The sequence below is a fragment of the Crinia signifera genome, chromosome 2, assembly GCF_055691185.1.
Source record: "Crinia signifera chromosome 2, ASM5569118v1, whole genome shotgun sequence".
In the NCBI taxonomy this organism is placed as follows: domain Eukaryota; kingdom Metazoa; phylum Chordata; class Amphibia; order Anura; family Myobatrachidae; genus Crinia; species Crinia signifera.
Genome location: NC_139218.1, coordinates 82,912,608 through 82,925,479, shown reverse-complemented (window position 1 = coordinate 82,925,479; position 12,872 = coordinate 82,912,608). Strand labels below are relative to the sequence as shown.

Here is a 12,872-nt window from a genome sequence, read left to right as displayed (position 1 = left end):
GTTCTGTCCAAGCCCCCTTCAACCTGCTGCTCCATGTCCTCTCTATCCTGCCTCCATACTTACCGGTGGCTGGTCCTCCAGCTAGTCTTATAGTGTGTACACACGGTACAATTTGCCTTCGGCATCTGATGCAGATCGCAAGGGTTTTAACCCTTGCAATCCCGATCCGCGTTCAGGTATCGCAAGCCAGAAAGTCTTGGCTGCCTTGACTATATAGTGCAGATCTGCACTATATAGTCAAGATTATAAATCGGATGTGCCTTGTGATCCGATCCCGATCCGATCTGATCATATCGGGGATCGCATCTCAAGGCACATCTCACCGTGTGTACACACCATAAGTCTCTCCCTATCAATATATAATATATTGCACAAACCTGACAATGAATTTAGTGTACTCCAATGGCCATCAAAATCACCACATCTAGAACCAAATGGCTGAGAACCTTCGTGATGTGGAAGAACGGGCGATCTGATGCTATCATGCCATCAGAATCTCTAAAAAAAGTTACAATGACTAATTAAATACTAGAGTTTGTGTGACTAAAGGATGACATATGTCTGTCTCTCTCTGAATAAGTTTGCTGCCTCTTTCCAACCAACACACCCTTTTATTTACACCTTGCAGCTGTCGTTAAAAATCGGCCTGCTGTCTGGCTGGGAATGGAGCCCGCCCTCTTTCTCCATTCACTCCTGGGAACCATTAAACTAGCTCACTACTGCCAAGTACTGTATTTTGGAAAGCTGTCTTTCCATCATACCATACAACTTCACTGCCATTGACAATGCCTAAGATACAAACCTGCGACATACACAATCATCTCAGTATTTCTGTGGAAGACAGATAGAAAATTCTACCATCTATTTAATTTGATTTGTTCTTTGTGCTGAAAAGTCTAATGGAATGCAGTACTGCAAATGTGTCATTAGAGCACTGCTAGCTCCATAGTGACACTTTTACTTTTTGTGTCAAATTACCTTTCTTTTAACTTTTATAGTCAAATACATATCAAAGGCTGTCTACAACAGAACTGAATAATATATTTGAAAGTGCTCATGTACAACTGATGCTGGGCATATACAGCCAAATAAAATGCCTATCAGACTGACAGACATGTTATCCCGTCGGCCTGTAACCCTGCAGATACAGTATTGTGGGCATACACTGTGAGATATCTCACACTATATTGGCAACGATATCTAGGCTCCTACCCGGGGAGGACTCATTTTCTTCTTATTTCCTATGTGAAGGAAGTGGAACAGGGAAAAGATTGATTGTTCGCACCAGTGCATGCAGCGCCTGATACAGAAGATTTTCCACAGAGAAAATATTGCCTCAGATAGACTTGGCGGACAATCCAGCATGCCCAACCCATCAATATTTTTGCATACGCTAAATTATTATTTTAACAATCCGTTAGTATCAGACGTAGTGGCCAGATAATTGTAGCTCAGCCTTAATTAGATATACCCAACAGTGACTTTGTCACTTTTCTACAGAAGGTTGTCATGTTAGGAGGAAGATTCTCTCTAACCACAAGGGAAGGTGTAGGTTATTTATTAAGTGGGAGACAGCTGGTGCAGTAATACATTTTCATGAAACATGTACTTGAGGGTATGGCTTGGCACAGCATGGAGCCTGGGCTCCCGTCTATATACTGGTGACTCTCCTGTCTCCCTGGCCCTATCCGGTCTGTGAGGTTCCTGTTGGGTGTAGTAACATCTCCTGCTTCCCCAGTGTGTCTGGTTGGCACTCCAGTGTAACTCTGTAACCGACCAGATGGCAAGGCCTGCGGCCAGTCCAGTCTTAGTGGTGGACCAAGCTGCAGCTCTGTCAGCTTTCATGCTCTGTGTTGCTGGCAAGATCCTCTTCTGCCCCTCCACCTACCTGTTGCTGATCGGTCCTAGGTGAACCGATGTTGCAGTCTCCCTGGCAAGTCTGTGGTGAAGACGCCATTCTCACCTGGGAGCCTGTCTTCCTGGCTTCTGGCTGACTGTTCTCATTCCTTTCATGGTGCCGCAGCCTTACTGTTCTGGGGTATTCTCTTATTCAGCTATTAAAACTTTCCCTGCTGTTTTCCAGTGCTAATTGTCTGCATGGATGGTTGAAGGAGGTGACGGCAGCCATCTTACCCCTCTTCCAAGTGCCTGACATTTTGGTGGATCGCTTCCTCCTTCTTCTATCAGAGTATTTTGTGAGGACATTACACATACTTACCTTACTGCTGCTACATATTCTCCTGATACTGATTATTTGTGAAAAGCCTCCCTCTATTCTTATGGGGAAGACTGGTAACACAGCAGCAGCTGCTGTTAAGTTAAAGAAGTATGCTTGCACTTCTCAGGTTTCTCGCCCAGTAGACCCTCCTGCAGTTGTTCAGTCCTCTCCTCCACAGTCTTTACCTGCCAATGCTTTTCCTTCCACACAGCAGATTTTGCAAGCTATTGATTACCTCTTCTGAGCAATGTGTTACAGAAGAAATAGGTTAACTGCAAATTAATATTTTATTGCTTCAACACAATCTCCGGAAGATACATAGAAGGGTGGGTGAGGCAGAGCATAGAACCTCCGATTTAGGGGATGACCCTTCTCTTATGCAAAATAAAATTACTGAGCTCTCCTCACAAATGGCTACTGTCAAATCCAAGTGGTCAGATGTGGAAGGAAGATTTATGCTGGCCACACATCAGACCAACTTTCCTCCAACCATCCAACTAGTTGGTTGGATGGAATAAAAACCTGGTACTGGATAGGAGCAAATGTAATTTGTAATTAAGTCATTTGTTTCCCAAATCCGAAAACAAATATTTTGTTTACCAAATCTGAAAGTGAACAACTGTCACTAAGACAATGAACTGTGGTTGGAACTGTTTGATTTAAACAATTTCACTGAAATTTTTGTCCATTTTTCTGAGTTTCTGAGCAAATTGCTTATTGGCATTTGCCCCCATACAGTACCAGATTTTCAGTCCAACCAACCAACTAGTTGGATGGTTGGAGGAAAGTTGGTCTGATGTGTGGCCAGCATTAGTCATAATAATTTTTTATGAGGTTCACCCATTTTCTGGCCCATTGATTAATTGTGAAAAATATCCAGTGTTTTCTTTGTTTCAGGGTGTCCTCCAGTCTCCCCTCCCTAAAATTTTCCTCTTCAATGGACTCTCCGCATATGCTATTTGTGAGTATGGGTGCCCCCTCAGACGACAGATTATGCAGTGCAGAATGTATATCCCATCACTGCATAGTTAACTACACTCCAAGCTCATACACGGAATAAGCTTTCCCTTATGAGAAATAGGGAGAGTGAACTTTTTTTCAAATCTGTTTTATAGAGGTTTAAAAAAAGCAAAATATGAGTGAACTTAAAAGCATAATTATAGTATAACGTATGGAACGACAATATAACAAGATCAGGATTTTGGTAGACCACAGCATGACAAAGAATCATACACATTTTCTCAATTATGACATAAACCAAACAGCAGAATAGGCTTTTACAGATCAATTAACAAAAATAACCAAATATAGTATACCCTAGCAAAAGATGACATATGCAAAGAAAAGAAACACTAGGTTATATTGAATTAAGAACACATTTTGGGTAGGGGGAGAGAAATAGAGAAGAAAAGAGGAGGAGAGAAAGTGAGGAGAAAAGGAATGAAAAAATAAGAAAAGAAGTGGCAAAAGTTAAAAGGATGAAATGTAATAGGATGAGAGAATCTGAAAAAGAGAGAATGTGTAATTTCCTATCAAGGTAGGAAACTGTTTCACTTCCAATAATGAGGGGGCAGATCTAATACCCTTTAGATACCGCAATTAGGACCCGGGTCCATTCTAGGAGCAAACCAGCATTTGCGGTCTTGCAAGCTCTGAAGCCGCAAATCACATGGGGGCAGGGTGGAGTGATGGCACATCATTGAGGGGCAGAGGAGGAGGTAGCGTTTGGAGCTGACAGTGCTGCCTCCTCCATACTTTGAACGGGACCCGGGTCGCTCCACCCAGGTTACCCATTTATTACCCAGCATTACCCCAGCGTTGTTCTCGTGGCCAACCCTGGAAAAAAAGGTTGGTGTGAATCGGGTATAAGTATCCAGTCGGAAAGAATGGATTTTTTGTAACAGTAACTACAGTACCATTACTAAGAAAGGTAGACAACATTTGCCACCAGACAAGCCATTGGGTGAGGTTTCAAGAGTTTGAATAAGTGGATGTATTGTGTAGCCAATCAATCACATATCATAAAAATACTGACAAAAAGAGTCAATGATCCACAAGATTTTTGGGATACAGGTATCCTGTTATGTCACAAGTAACATATCATTGGCAAACAGGGACATTTTAAGATGAATTTGACCATTCTGAATACACTTGAAAGTAGTGAAAGCATGCAAGGCAATAGCTTTAGGCTCAAGGTTAATTGCAAAAAAAAAGTGTGGGTCAGTACAAATTTGTTTTGTACGTCTGTCAATAGTTATAAATATCCATTGCACAACACTAAAGTTTGAGGATGTGAGCAAAATACTTTCAAGAGATCGTTAAAAGATACGGGAAAACCAAACTGCATCAGAGTAGAAAACAAATGATTCTGCTCTACTAGATCAAAAGCTTTCTCTGGATAAAAATGAAGATAGGGTTGGATTAAGTCAGGTAATACAGTATAATTTTACTTTTAGCCGATCAACTTTTATCTTGGTTAGCAATTTATATTCAAGGTTCAATAAAGAAATTTGACGGTATGAACCAGGGAGGGATAAATATTTACCTCTTTTTCACAAATGTTTTTCACAAATCCTTAATGACAGCTGTTTTAAGATGTAATAGAAGTGAATTAGAAGATACAAGGGCATTAAAGACGTGTGTAAGAATATCTGCTAGAAGGGGCATTTAATCTCTTAAACAATTATCAACTATAGCCACCTGGGCCTGGAGTCTTCGCCTTTTGTACCTCCTCCACAGTTATGGGAGTTATAAGGTAATCTGAGGATACCGTAAAGATTGCCACATAGGGGAAGTGTATGATAAAGCAGCATTGCCAGGAGAATCAGATGTAGATAAAGAAGATAAAGTTGTGTGACTAGGAGATGAGCAATATTTAAAGTATCTGGGTATATTGTATATCGGATAGGAAAATCAAACATAAAGTGCGCATAAGCCTCCTGTGCAGCTAGAGGTAGGTTTTCAAACAAATTACATCAAACTTTTGAATAATAGTGTACAAGGTGAGAAGCAAAACATAAGAGCGCTGAAAAGGTATCCATATAGGTGAAATCATTGGTACTTCACACAAAATGACTAGCAATAATACTGTCCTTTTTATTGAAATGTAAATCCAACCATGAAAATTCCATTATAATCCTGCAGCGAGGATCTGTAAAAACAATATCCCCTTATAAATTGGGAAACAAGCAATAACGCAGATCATTCAAAAAATGACATTGAATTTAAAAGCCTTTATTTTAGACAGCATCTCTTTTGTTGTCTAATAATTAATTATTTTAGGATGGTTCTGTTATATTTAGTGCATAGGGACTACGATGGGCACTAGGTTTGCTCCCAGCTATGCAAACCTGTTCATGGCCTATTGAGAGGAGCGTTCCATTTGGCATGAGGGCAAGCTGGTGGCAAACCCGGTTCATAGATTATGACATTTTTGTATGGCAAGGCAGTGCGGACGCTTTTAGTTAATTTTTGCACTTTATTAATGATAATGTTAACTTTTACCAACAGCAAAATTTCAATATCATTTTTAGATTTATGTATTTATGTTGACGATGACCTACTAAAAACTTAAACTTTTCGGAAGGTAACAGACTCAAATAATTTCATTGTTACTACTAGTGTTCATCATTCCAATTGGCTTGATGACAATTTTTGAGGACCAGATTGTTTGTGACAAGCAAATTTGTGAAGTATCAGAAAGAATGTCTGTTAAAGGTTACTCTGATTCTTTATTGGAGAAAGCGAAAAACAAACTTACTTTAATAGATTGGAGTGAATTACTGGGCATTTATTTCCCAGTTTAATAATTGCATTGCCAGATAGAGATTTATTTATTTATTTATTTTCACTAGGAGGAGAGCCATATCCATGACAATCTGATATCGCTGCAGTATTATATTGGAATTTTCATCGTTGGATTTACAGTTCCATAAAAAGGACAGAATTATTGCTATTCATTTTGTGTGAAGTACCACTGATTTCACCTATATGATTACCTTTTGAGCGCTTTTGTGTAGTTTTGCTTCTTACCTTGTGTACTATATTGTACAGTATATTGATCAGAATAAAAAAAACCTCATAATCTCAGCTATATCAACACCTGGGAAGGACAAAATACCATGCTGATTTTTGAGTGGGTGTATTGACAAGGCAGGACAAGTACCGTTTAAGTACGGTAATTGGTCAATAAGCAACCTGATTTATTTCCAAATTTATGAAATTTAAAATTGATTGAAAATAAACATCTTATGTCATTGATAGATGACATAAGATTTTCGACGTGAAGTTTAGCAGTAGAATATAATCGTTTATTGGGGACCATAGGATTTGTTTCATATTGTTGGAAAGCTAGCGATAAACCACTTTGTTTTTCAAGATAATAAGCTGCATCCAAAATAGAATAGGATCTTGCTCTAAGAGGTCTAATTATTATTTTTATATTCCTCCCACGCAGCTTCCAACCGGTTTCCAAATTTGAAGGAGTTGGAAAGGTAGTAGGGAAATTTCTATAATTTTGTTTTCCCTGGGTCATTGGGAAAGCAAAATAGAGCAGAAACAAGGGCGGGTCGGAAAGACCTATCGGTTTAATTTGGGGGAAAGGGTGAGGGAGGTACGGATATAATCAATACACGAAAAACTATTATGCAACGCTGAGAGAAAAGTAAATTCCTTGTCAGCAGGGTGTAATGCTCTTTATACATCTACAACCTGGAGATTCTTTGAAAAGCGGGGAATACCGAATTTGGGAGTTGTGACAGGGTTTCTCTAGGCAAATATTAGTCTAAAAAGATAATCAAAATAAAATAACCAGAGATTATTATAAGGTTGCTATTCATATGAGAGCTAATTAATTCTAACAATTTTTAAAATAATTATTACTTACAGATATCCAGGGCATAGATCTTACAGAGAGTATAGTTAGTACCAAAACTCAACTAATGCTATATCAAAACGAATGTTGGAGTAGTTTACAAAGTCTACAAGTTCTATAGATCAGGTATTTCTTAATAGAATGGACACAAATGCTAAGTCTAAAGGTGAACACACATGGTGCGATTTGAGCTTCTTATTTTGACTATATAGTCAAGGACAAACCTGCCCTGGTAGGCTTGTCCAGCCCCAGGAAAACACACCAGTGAAGCGGTTAATGATAACTAAAGTGATGATATTGGAACACACTAAATATCAAGTAGGGGATGACCTTATATCTGACTAAGGCTTATGTAGATTTTTAAAGACAACTGAAATCCACCATAACTAGGGGTTAAAGTGTGTTTGGGGGACGGGGTGGAACAGAGTTCCACAACTTGTAATGGTGCGGTCAAACTAGTCCAACCTTCACCTTAGCCCTGCACAGTGATTCTAACAGAAAAGCATTGTAGCTTGCAGTGATGTGCCAAAAACTCTACCACTAGCCCTAGCTCTGCCTAATGGGTGAGGGGAGAGGAGGTAATTAGGTGTAACAGGGAAATGAGTTCCACAATTTCTCCAGGACCACTTTACCACTTTGGAGGCATACCCAGAAATTTCTCAGGCTGCGCTGCCAGCGCGGGTTCTCCCGAGAAATTTCCCAGGCAGGTCACAGTTTAATAGGTATGTGCCAGTGATTTCCCAGGCATGTCACTGTTTAATAGATGTGTGCCAGTGGTGCCTCCAGCTGGTGCACCCCCCCCCCCCCCCCCCCCCCGTTGCTACCACCCAGGATCTCACAATGCAATTTTGGACACAGAGGTGTGCACATCTATCAAACAGAGCAGCCTCTGCCTTTGAGACATTTGGATTGCATATTACGTCCCATCTTTGAGGAGCAAATTTACCCTACTAAATATTTGAGGCTGATCACCCTTTGTAAGGGCTAATTGCTATTACATCATTTGGACCTTCACATGTATGCTGGAGCATAGGCTATGCTCAATTTCAGAACATAATTAGGTGGATACTCTATGATACTATCAAAAGTGGTAAGGATTACCCATTTAACACTGTGATTTGGAATTCCTAACACCACAGTGAAATTACTACCAGTGAGAAATAAATACGCTAAATAAAAAGCGCACAGTAGGACAACAGTAGGGGTCCCACACAAACAACAGCAAAGATTGGCAAAGATTTGTATCATACACCCCTGATGAAGTCTCGTGTGGAGACGAAACGCGTCGGGCTTATGTATACACCAACTGTATGAAAAAATCTTCTGGCAAGAAAAGTGCATTCATTTTTTTTTTATGTTTACAATTTTTAATAAATGTTTTATATTGTCCATGTCTATAGGAGTATAAGAATATAGGGGAAGATTGTAGTAAATACTGGTAATTTTAGGGCGCTATTTAACACTTCTGTGGTGGTGTTTGTGAGAAAAGCCTAACTAGTAGTAGGCCAAGTGTTATAAGTGACCGTAGTCCATAATATCTAATAATAATAGCGCAAATTCTGGGAATTTTGTATTGTGTATATATATATATATATATATATATATATATATATAGATAGATAGATAGATAGATAGATATAGATCTATATATATCAGGTAATCAATAAAGCTTCAGAGATATACAGTGGTTGAGCATTACTTATCGTAACCACAGGAGCTGAGACATAACAGGATGGCTCCTTGGCCCAGGCCTGGTTAGAGAATAGAAGTACAGTATGACCCCCAAGTAAGCCCAAAGATGCAATAAAGGGATGAAATGTGTTGGGCACAGTTATTCCCCCTCTCCAATGCTGTTGCAGATCACCAGATAAGCTTTTATATGTTATATATAATGTAAAAGTCCATTTTTACCATATGTGGTTTTTTTTTCGTTTCATTCTAAATAAATGTGTCGAAACTATATCACACTATCAGCCTTTTTCCCTATTTGGGAGTGTTTTGGTTTTAAGATTCCCTCTCCTGGTTAATGTTATTAGTAAACAAATACATTGAATTAAAAAAAAAGTGAGTTTTAATTGCCATATACTCACTCGGATTGGCCCTTATTCAGCTCTGATCGCAGGACAAATTTGTTCTCAAAATGGGCAAAACCATGTGCACTGCAGGTGGGGCAGATGTAACATGTGCAGAGAGAGTTACATTTGGGTGGGGTGTGTTGAAACTGAAATCTAAATTGCAGTGTAAAAATAATGCAGCCAGTTTTTACCCTGCACATAAACAAAATAACTCACACAAATCTAACTCACTGTATATATGTAACATCTGCCCCACCTGCAGTGCAGCATGGTTTTGCCCATTTTGAGAACAAATTTGTACTGCGATCAGATCTGAATAAGGGCCTTAATATCGTTAATTAACTTTTGCTTTATATTCCTGGTTGGTCCAGGTTTGCATGATCATTCTCTAACCACATGGTGGCAGCAAAAAAATAAAAATGTATTATGCACCTTTGTTTTAACAAAACACTATAAGTCACTTTTTATCAAACCTACAAATAAAACATACACTACTATAGTCATGGTCTAGTAAAAATCTAGGAAAGATATTTCTCTTCGGAGAACAATGACATTAATAAGAAATGTCCCAACAGTTATTGTTCCTATACAGTCCAGTAGATGGTATGGTTAGTAGGAAATGTTCTAGTGAATATTAGTACTTTCACAGTCCCGGTATGCTGTTATTAGTTATGATTCGTAAACAGGTCCTTAGAAGTATTGACAGTAAGATCATTCAATATTTTTGGAACAGAGCATTGTCTGGCCAGACAGTATTTGTAGTACAGTACCTCTATTGATGTCAATGATGTAAATGCGCTTGCTTGTTCGAACAAACAAGAGCATTGACATCAATAATTGAGTAGGGATGAGAACTGGGCCCACCACAGTGGTGTCAGATATGAGTTTAGTGGTGACAGTATTTAGACGGGACTAGCAGAAGCAGTGATGGGTCGGGACCAGTGGTACCCCACGTGGATGCCAATGCAAAGCAACGTCATGTAAGTGCAACAGGCTGGGAACTCGCCCCGCCTCCTGCTGCACAGCGCTTCCTCCACACACTTTTTTATTCAATAAAAGAAAACACTTCTGGGTCAGTGGAAACATAGTGCCGGTATGCCATATGACTGTATACCGGCCCACTTCAACCACTGCATGTATATATTTATATACATATTAGAACATATATATACTTTTGAGGATGGTATTGAAATCACTACTGTCACCGTCCCAACCATCAGAATGCCAACAGTGGCATCCCGGTGAGTATTCTAACAGTACCTTTACCCTTATCCTCAAGAAGGTATGAGAGACGATTCTTAGAACCTATCGTGCTACAATGACCATATTTTTCAGAACAGAGGTTTGGTTACATCAGAAGAATGTACCAATCTTATGAAAATTTCAAGAACAGAAGAATCAGATGGTGGAAGTATCTTACCACAATGCAGAGATGAATCTTGCTTTATTATTGTTGGGCTGTAGATCCAGTCATCCATCTTCCACTTGATAACATTCCCATCAATGCAGCTTTGAAGCCATGAATCTGCTGATGTATTCCACATCCTAAACATGTACAGATCCCCAACCAATCCCAAAGATGCAGAGGCATTTATCTTATGTGGACAGCCAAGGATCAAACTGCCATCTCCATGCAGCACGGTGTTGTTCTCCAGCTTCTCCTTTGCTTTTAGCTCACTGTTAAGATAAAATCCCATGGATTCATTTCTGCCGTCCCATGTAAGGCAGATCTCATACCAAGTGAGCAAGTTTAAGCTCTCAAGCACAATGATCTCACTGCCAAACATCCATATTTTTATACTGCTACTGTTACCGAAAATTCCAATTTCATACACATTGTCTGGGGAAGAGGGCAGTTTGTAGATGAAAGCAGTCCAAGGATCGGCAGATGCAAGTTTTAGGTAGGTGCACACGGTGAACTGCGTCAGATTGGGGACAGGTATTTTCAGAGTCATAATATCTCCACATGGTTTACTGAAAGCAGCTTTGCAGTCTCCAAATGCCGCAGCATCGCCTACAACATAAATATAATTTATTACAAAATGAGAAGATAATTCTTGTGAGCAGTAGATATTAAAATATGTGTAATGCAGTTTACTCTGTGGTTTGCCCTATATTAAAGAGCTACTTTCATTTTTTTTAAGAAATGCTGTTTATTGTGCAGCAATCAATAGCACAACTGCATGAAAAATTCAAAGCGAAGGCATAAGTCAGGGGTGGGGAACCTCAGGCCCTGGGGCCGTCTGCGGCCCCCGTAGCCGGTTTGAGTGGCCCTCCCACCCGTTCCCAGGAGTCAAGTACAGGGGAATTCTCGCAAGAAGTTGGTAGTTCTTGCGAGATTCCTCTTAATTAACAGCAGCCAGAGACTGTCAGTCCTATTCAGTGGCAGCCACCAGAACGTGAAACGGCTGCAGCAGGATAATTTGTAAGAGAAATTTTTACATATGGCCCCCGAAGGATTTTTTTCCCCATACAAACGGCCCTTGGCACAAAAAAGGTTCCTCACCCCTGGCATAAGTGATGTTAACAGTAAGTGATATATACAGTAATAGAAAAATGTACTTTCGGTACTCTTTACCTAGCACGGCGCCCATCGCGGGCATCGCGGGTACATTTATGTCTGGCCGCGACGCGACCGACGCGATGCCCGCGATTTCCCATTGAAACCCATGTTAAACATGGAAATCGCGTCGGTCGCGTCGCGGCCGGCCATAAATGTACCCGCGATGCCCGCGACGCGATGCTCCCGATTTAGGAATCAATGTTAAAAGGCCCGATGGACACGATTTTACTGTTAAATGCCTCAATGGACCCGATTTTACCATAGGAAACAATGTTAAATGGGCCTTAGAGCCCAAATAGTTACCCTGAACTCTGAAATGGCCCCCCCAATTGTTTACGCCACCCCACGATCAACGTCAACCCGAAGCGTGGCGAGCGCAGCGAGCCCGCGAGGGGCGGCGGTACGCGTCCTCCGACCTTTTCATACCCCCACTATCCACGTCGGCGTGGAGTTGAGAATAGAATAGTGTGGCGAGCGCAGCGAGCCACCGAGCCCGAAGCGTGGCGAGGGGACGCGGATACCTTCACAGCTATACGCGTCCCCTCGCGGGCTTCACAGGTGTCCATGGCGACGCGGACACCTGTGAAGCCCGCGAAGGGACGCGTTTACCTGTGAAGGTATCCGCTGCGCTCGCCACACTATTCTATTCTCAACTCCACGCCGACGTGGATAGTGGGGGTATGAAAAGGTCGGAGGACGCGTACCGCCGCCCCTCGCGGGCTCGCTGCGCTCGCCACGCTTCGGGTTGACGTTGATCGTGGGGTGGCGTAAACAATTGGGGGGGCCATTTCAGAGTTCAGGGTAACTATTTGGGCTCTAAGGCCCATTTAACATTGTTTCCTATGGTAAAATCGGGTCCATTCAGCCATTTAACATGAAAATCGTGTCCATCGGGCCTTTTAACATTGATTCCTATGGCAAATCGTGGGCATCGCGTCGCGGCCATCGTGTGCACATTTATGGCCAGCCGCGACGCGACCGACGCGATGTTCATGTTTAACATGGTTTTCAATGGGGAAATCGTGGACATCGCGTCGGTCGCGTCGCGTCCGGGCATCTTTAGCCCGCATACGACGCGACCGACGCGATTTTTTACCTCACGATGCCCACGATCAAGATCGTGGGCGCCGTGCTAGGTAAAGA

The 12,872-nt window shown here is 41.2% G+C and overlaps 1 protein-coding gene across 2 annotated transcripts in view; it reads right to left on the bottom strand.

Annotated features, from left to right (window-relative positions):
• Positions 1 to 12,872, bottom strand: part of ADGRG2 (adhesion G protein-coupled receptor G2) — a 145,021-nt gene that overhangs the window by 94,304 nt on the left and 37,845 nt on the right. For both annotated transcript variants that reach the window (XM_083172497.1, XM_083172498.1), the window contains exon 3: positions 10,587 to 11,180. In XM_083172497.1, the coding sequence (XP_083028623.1) occupies positions 10,587 to 11,180 (594 nt within the window). The remainder of the gene's footprint in view (positions 1 to 10,586; positions 11,181 to 12,872) is intronic.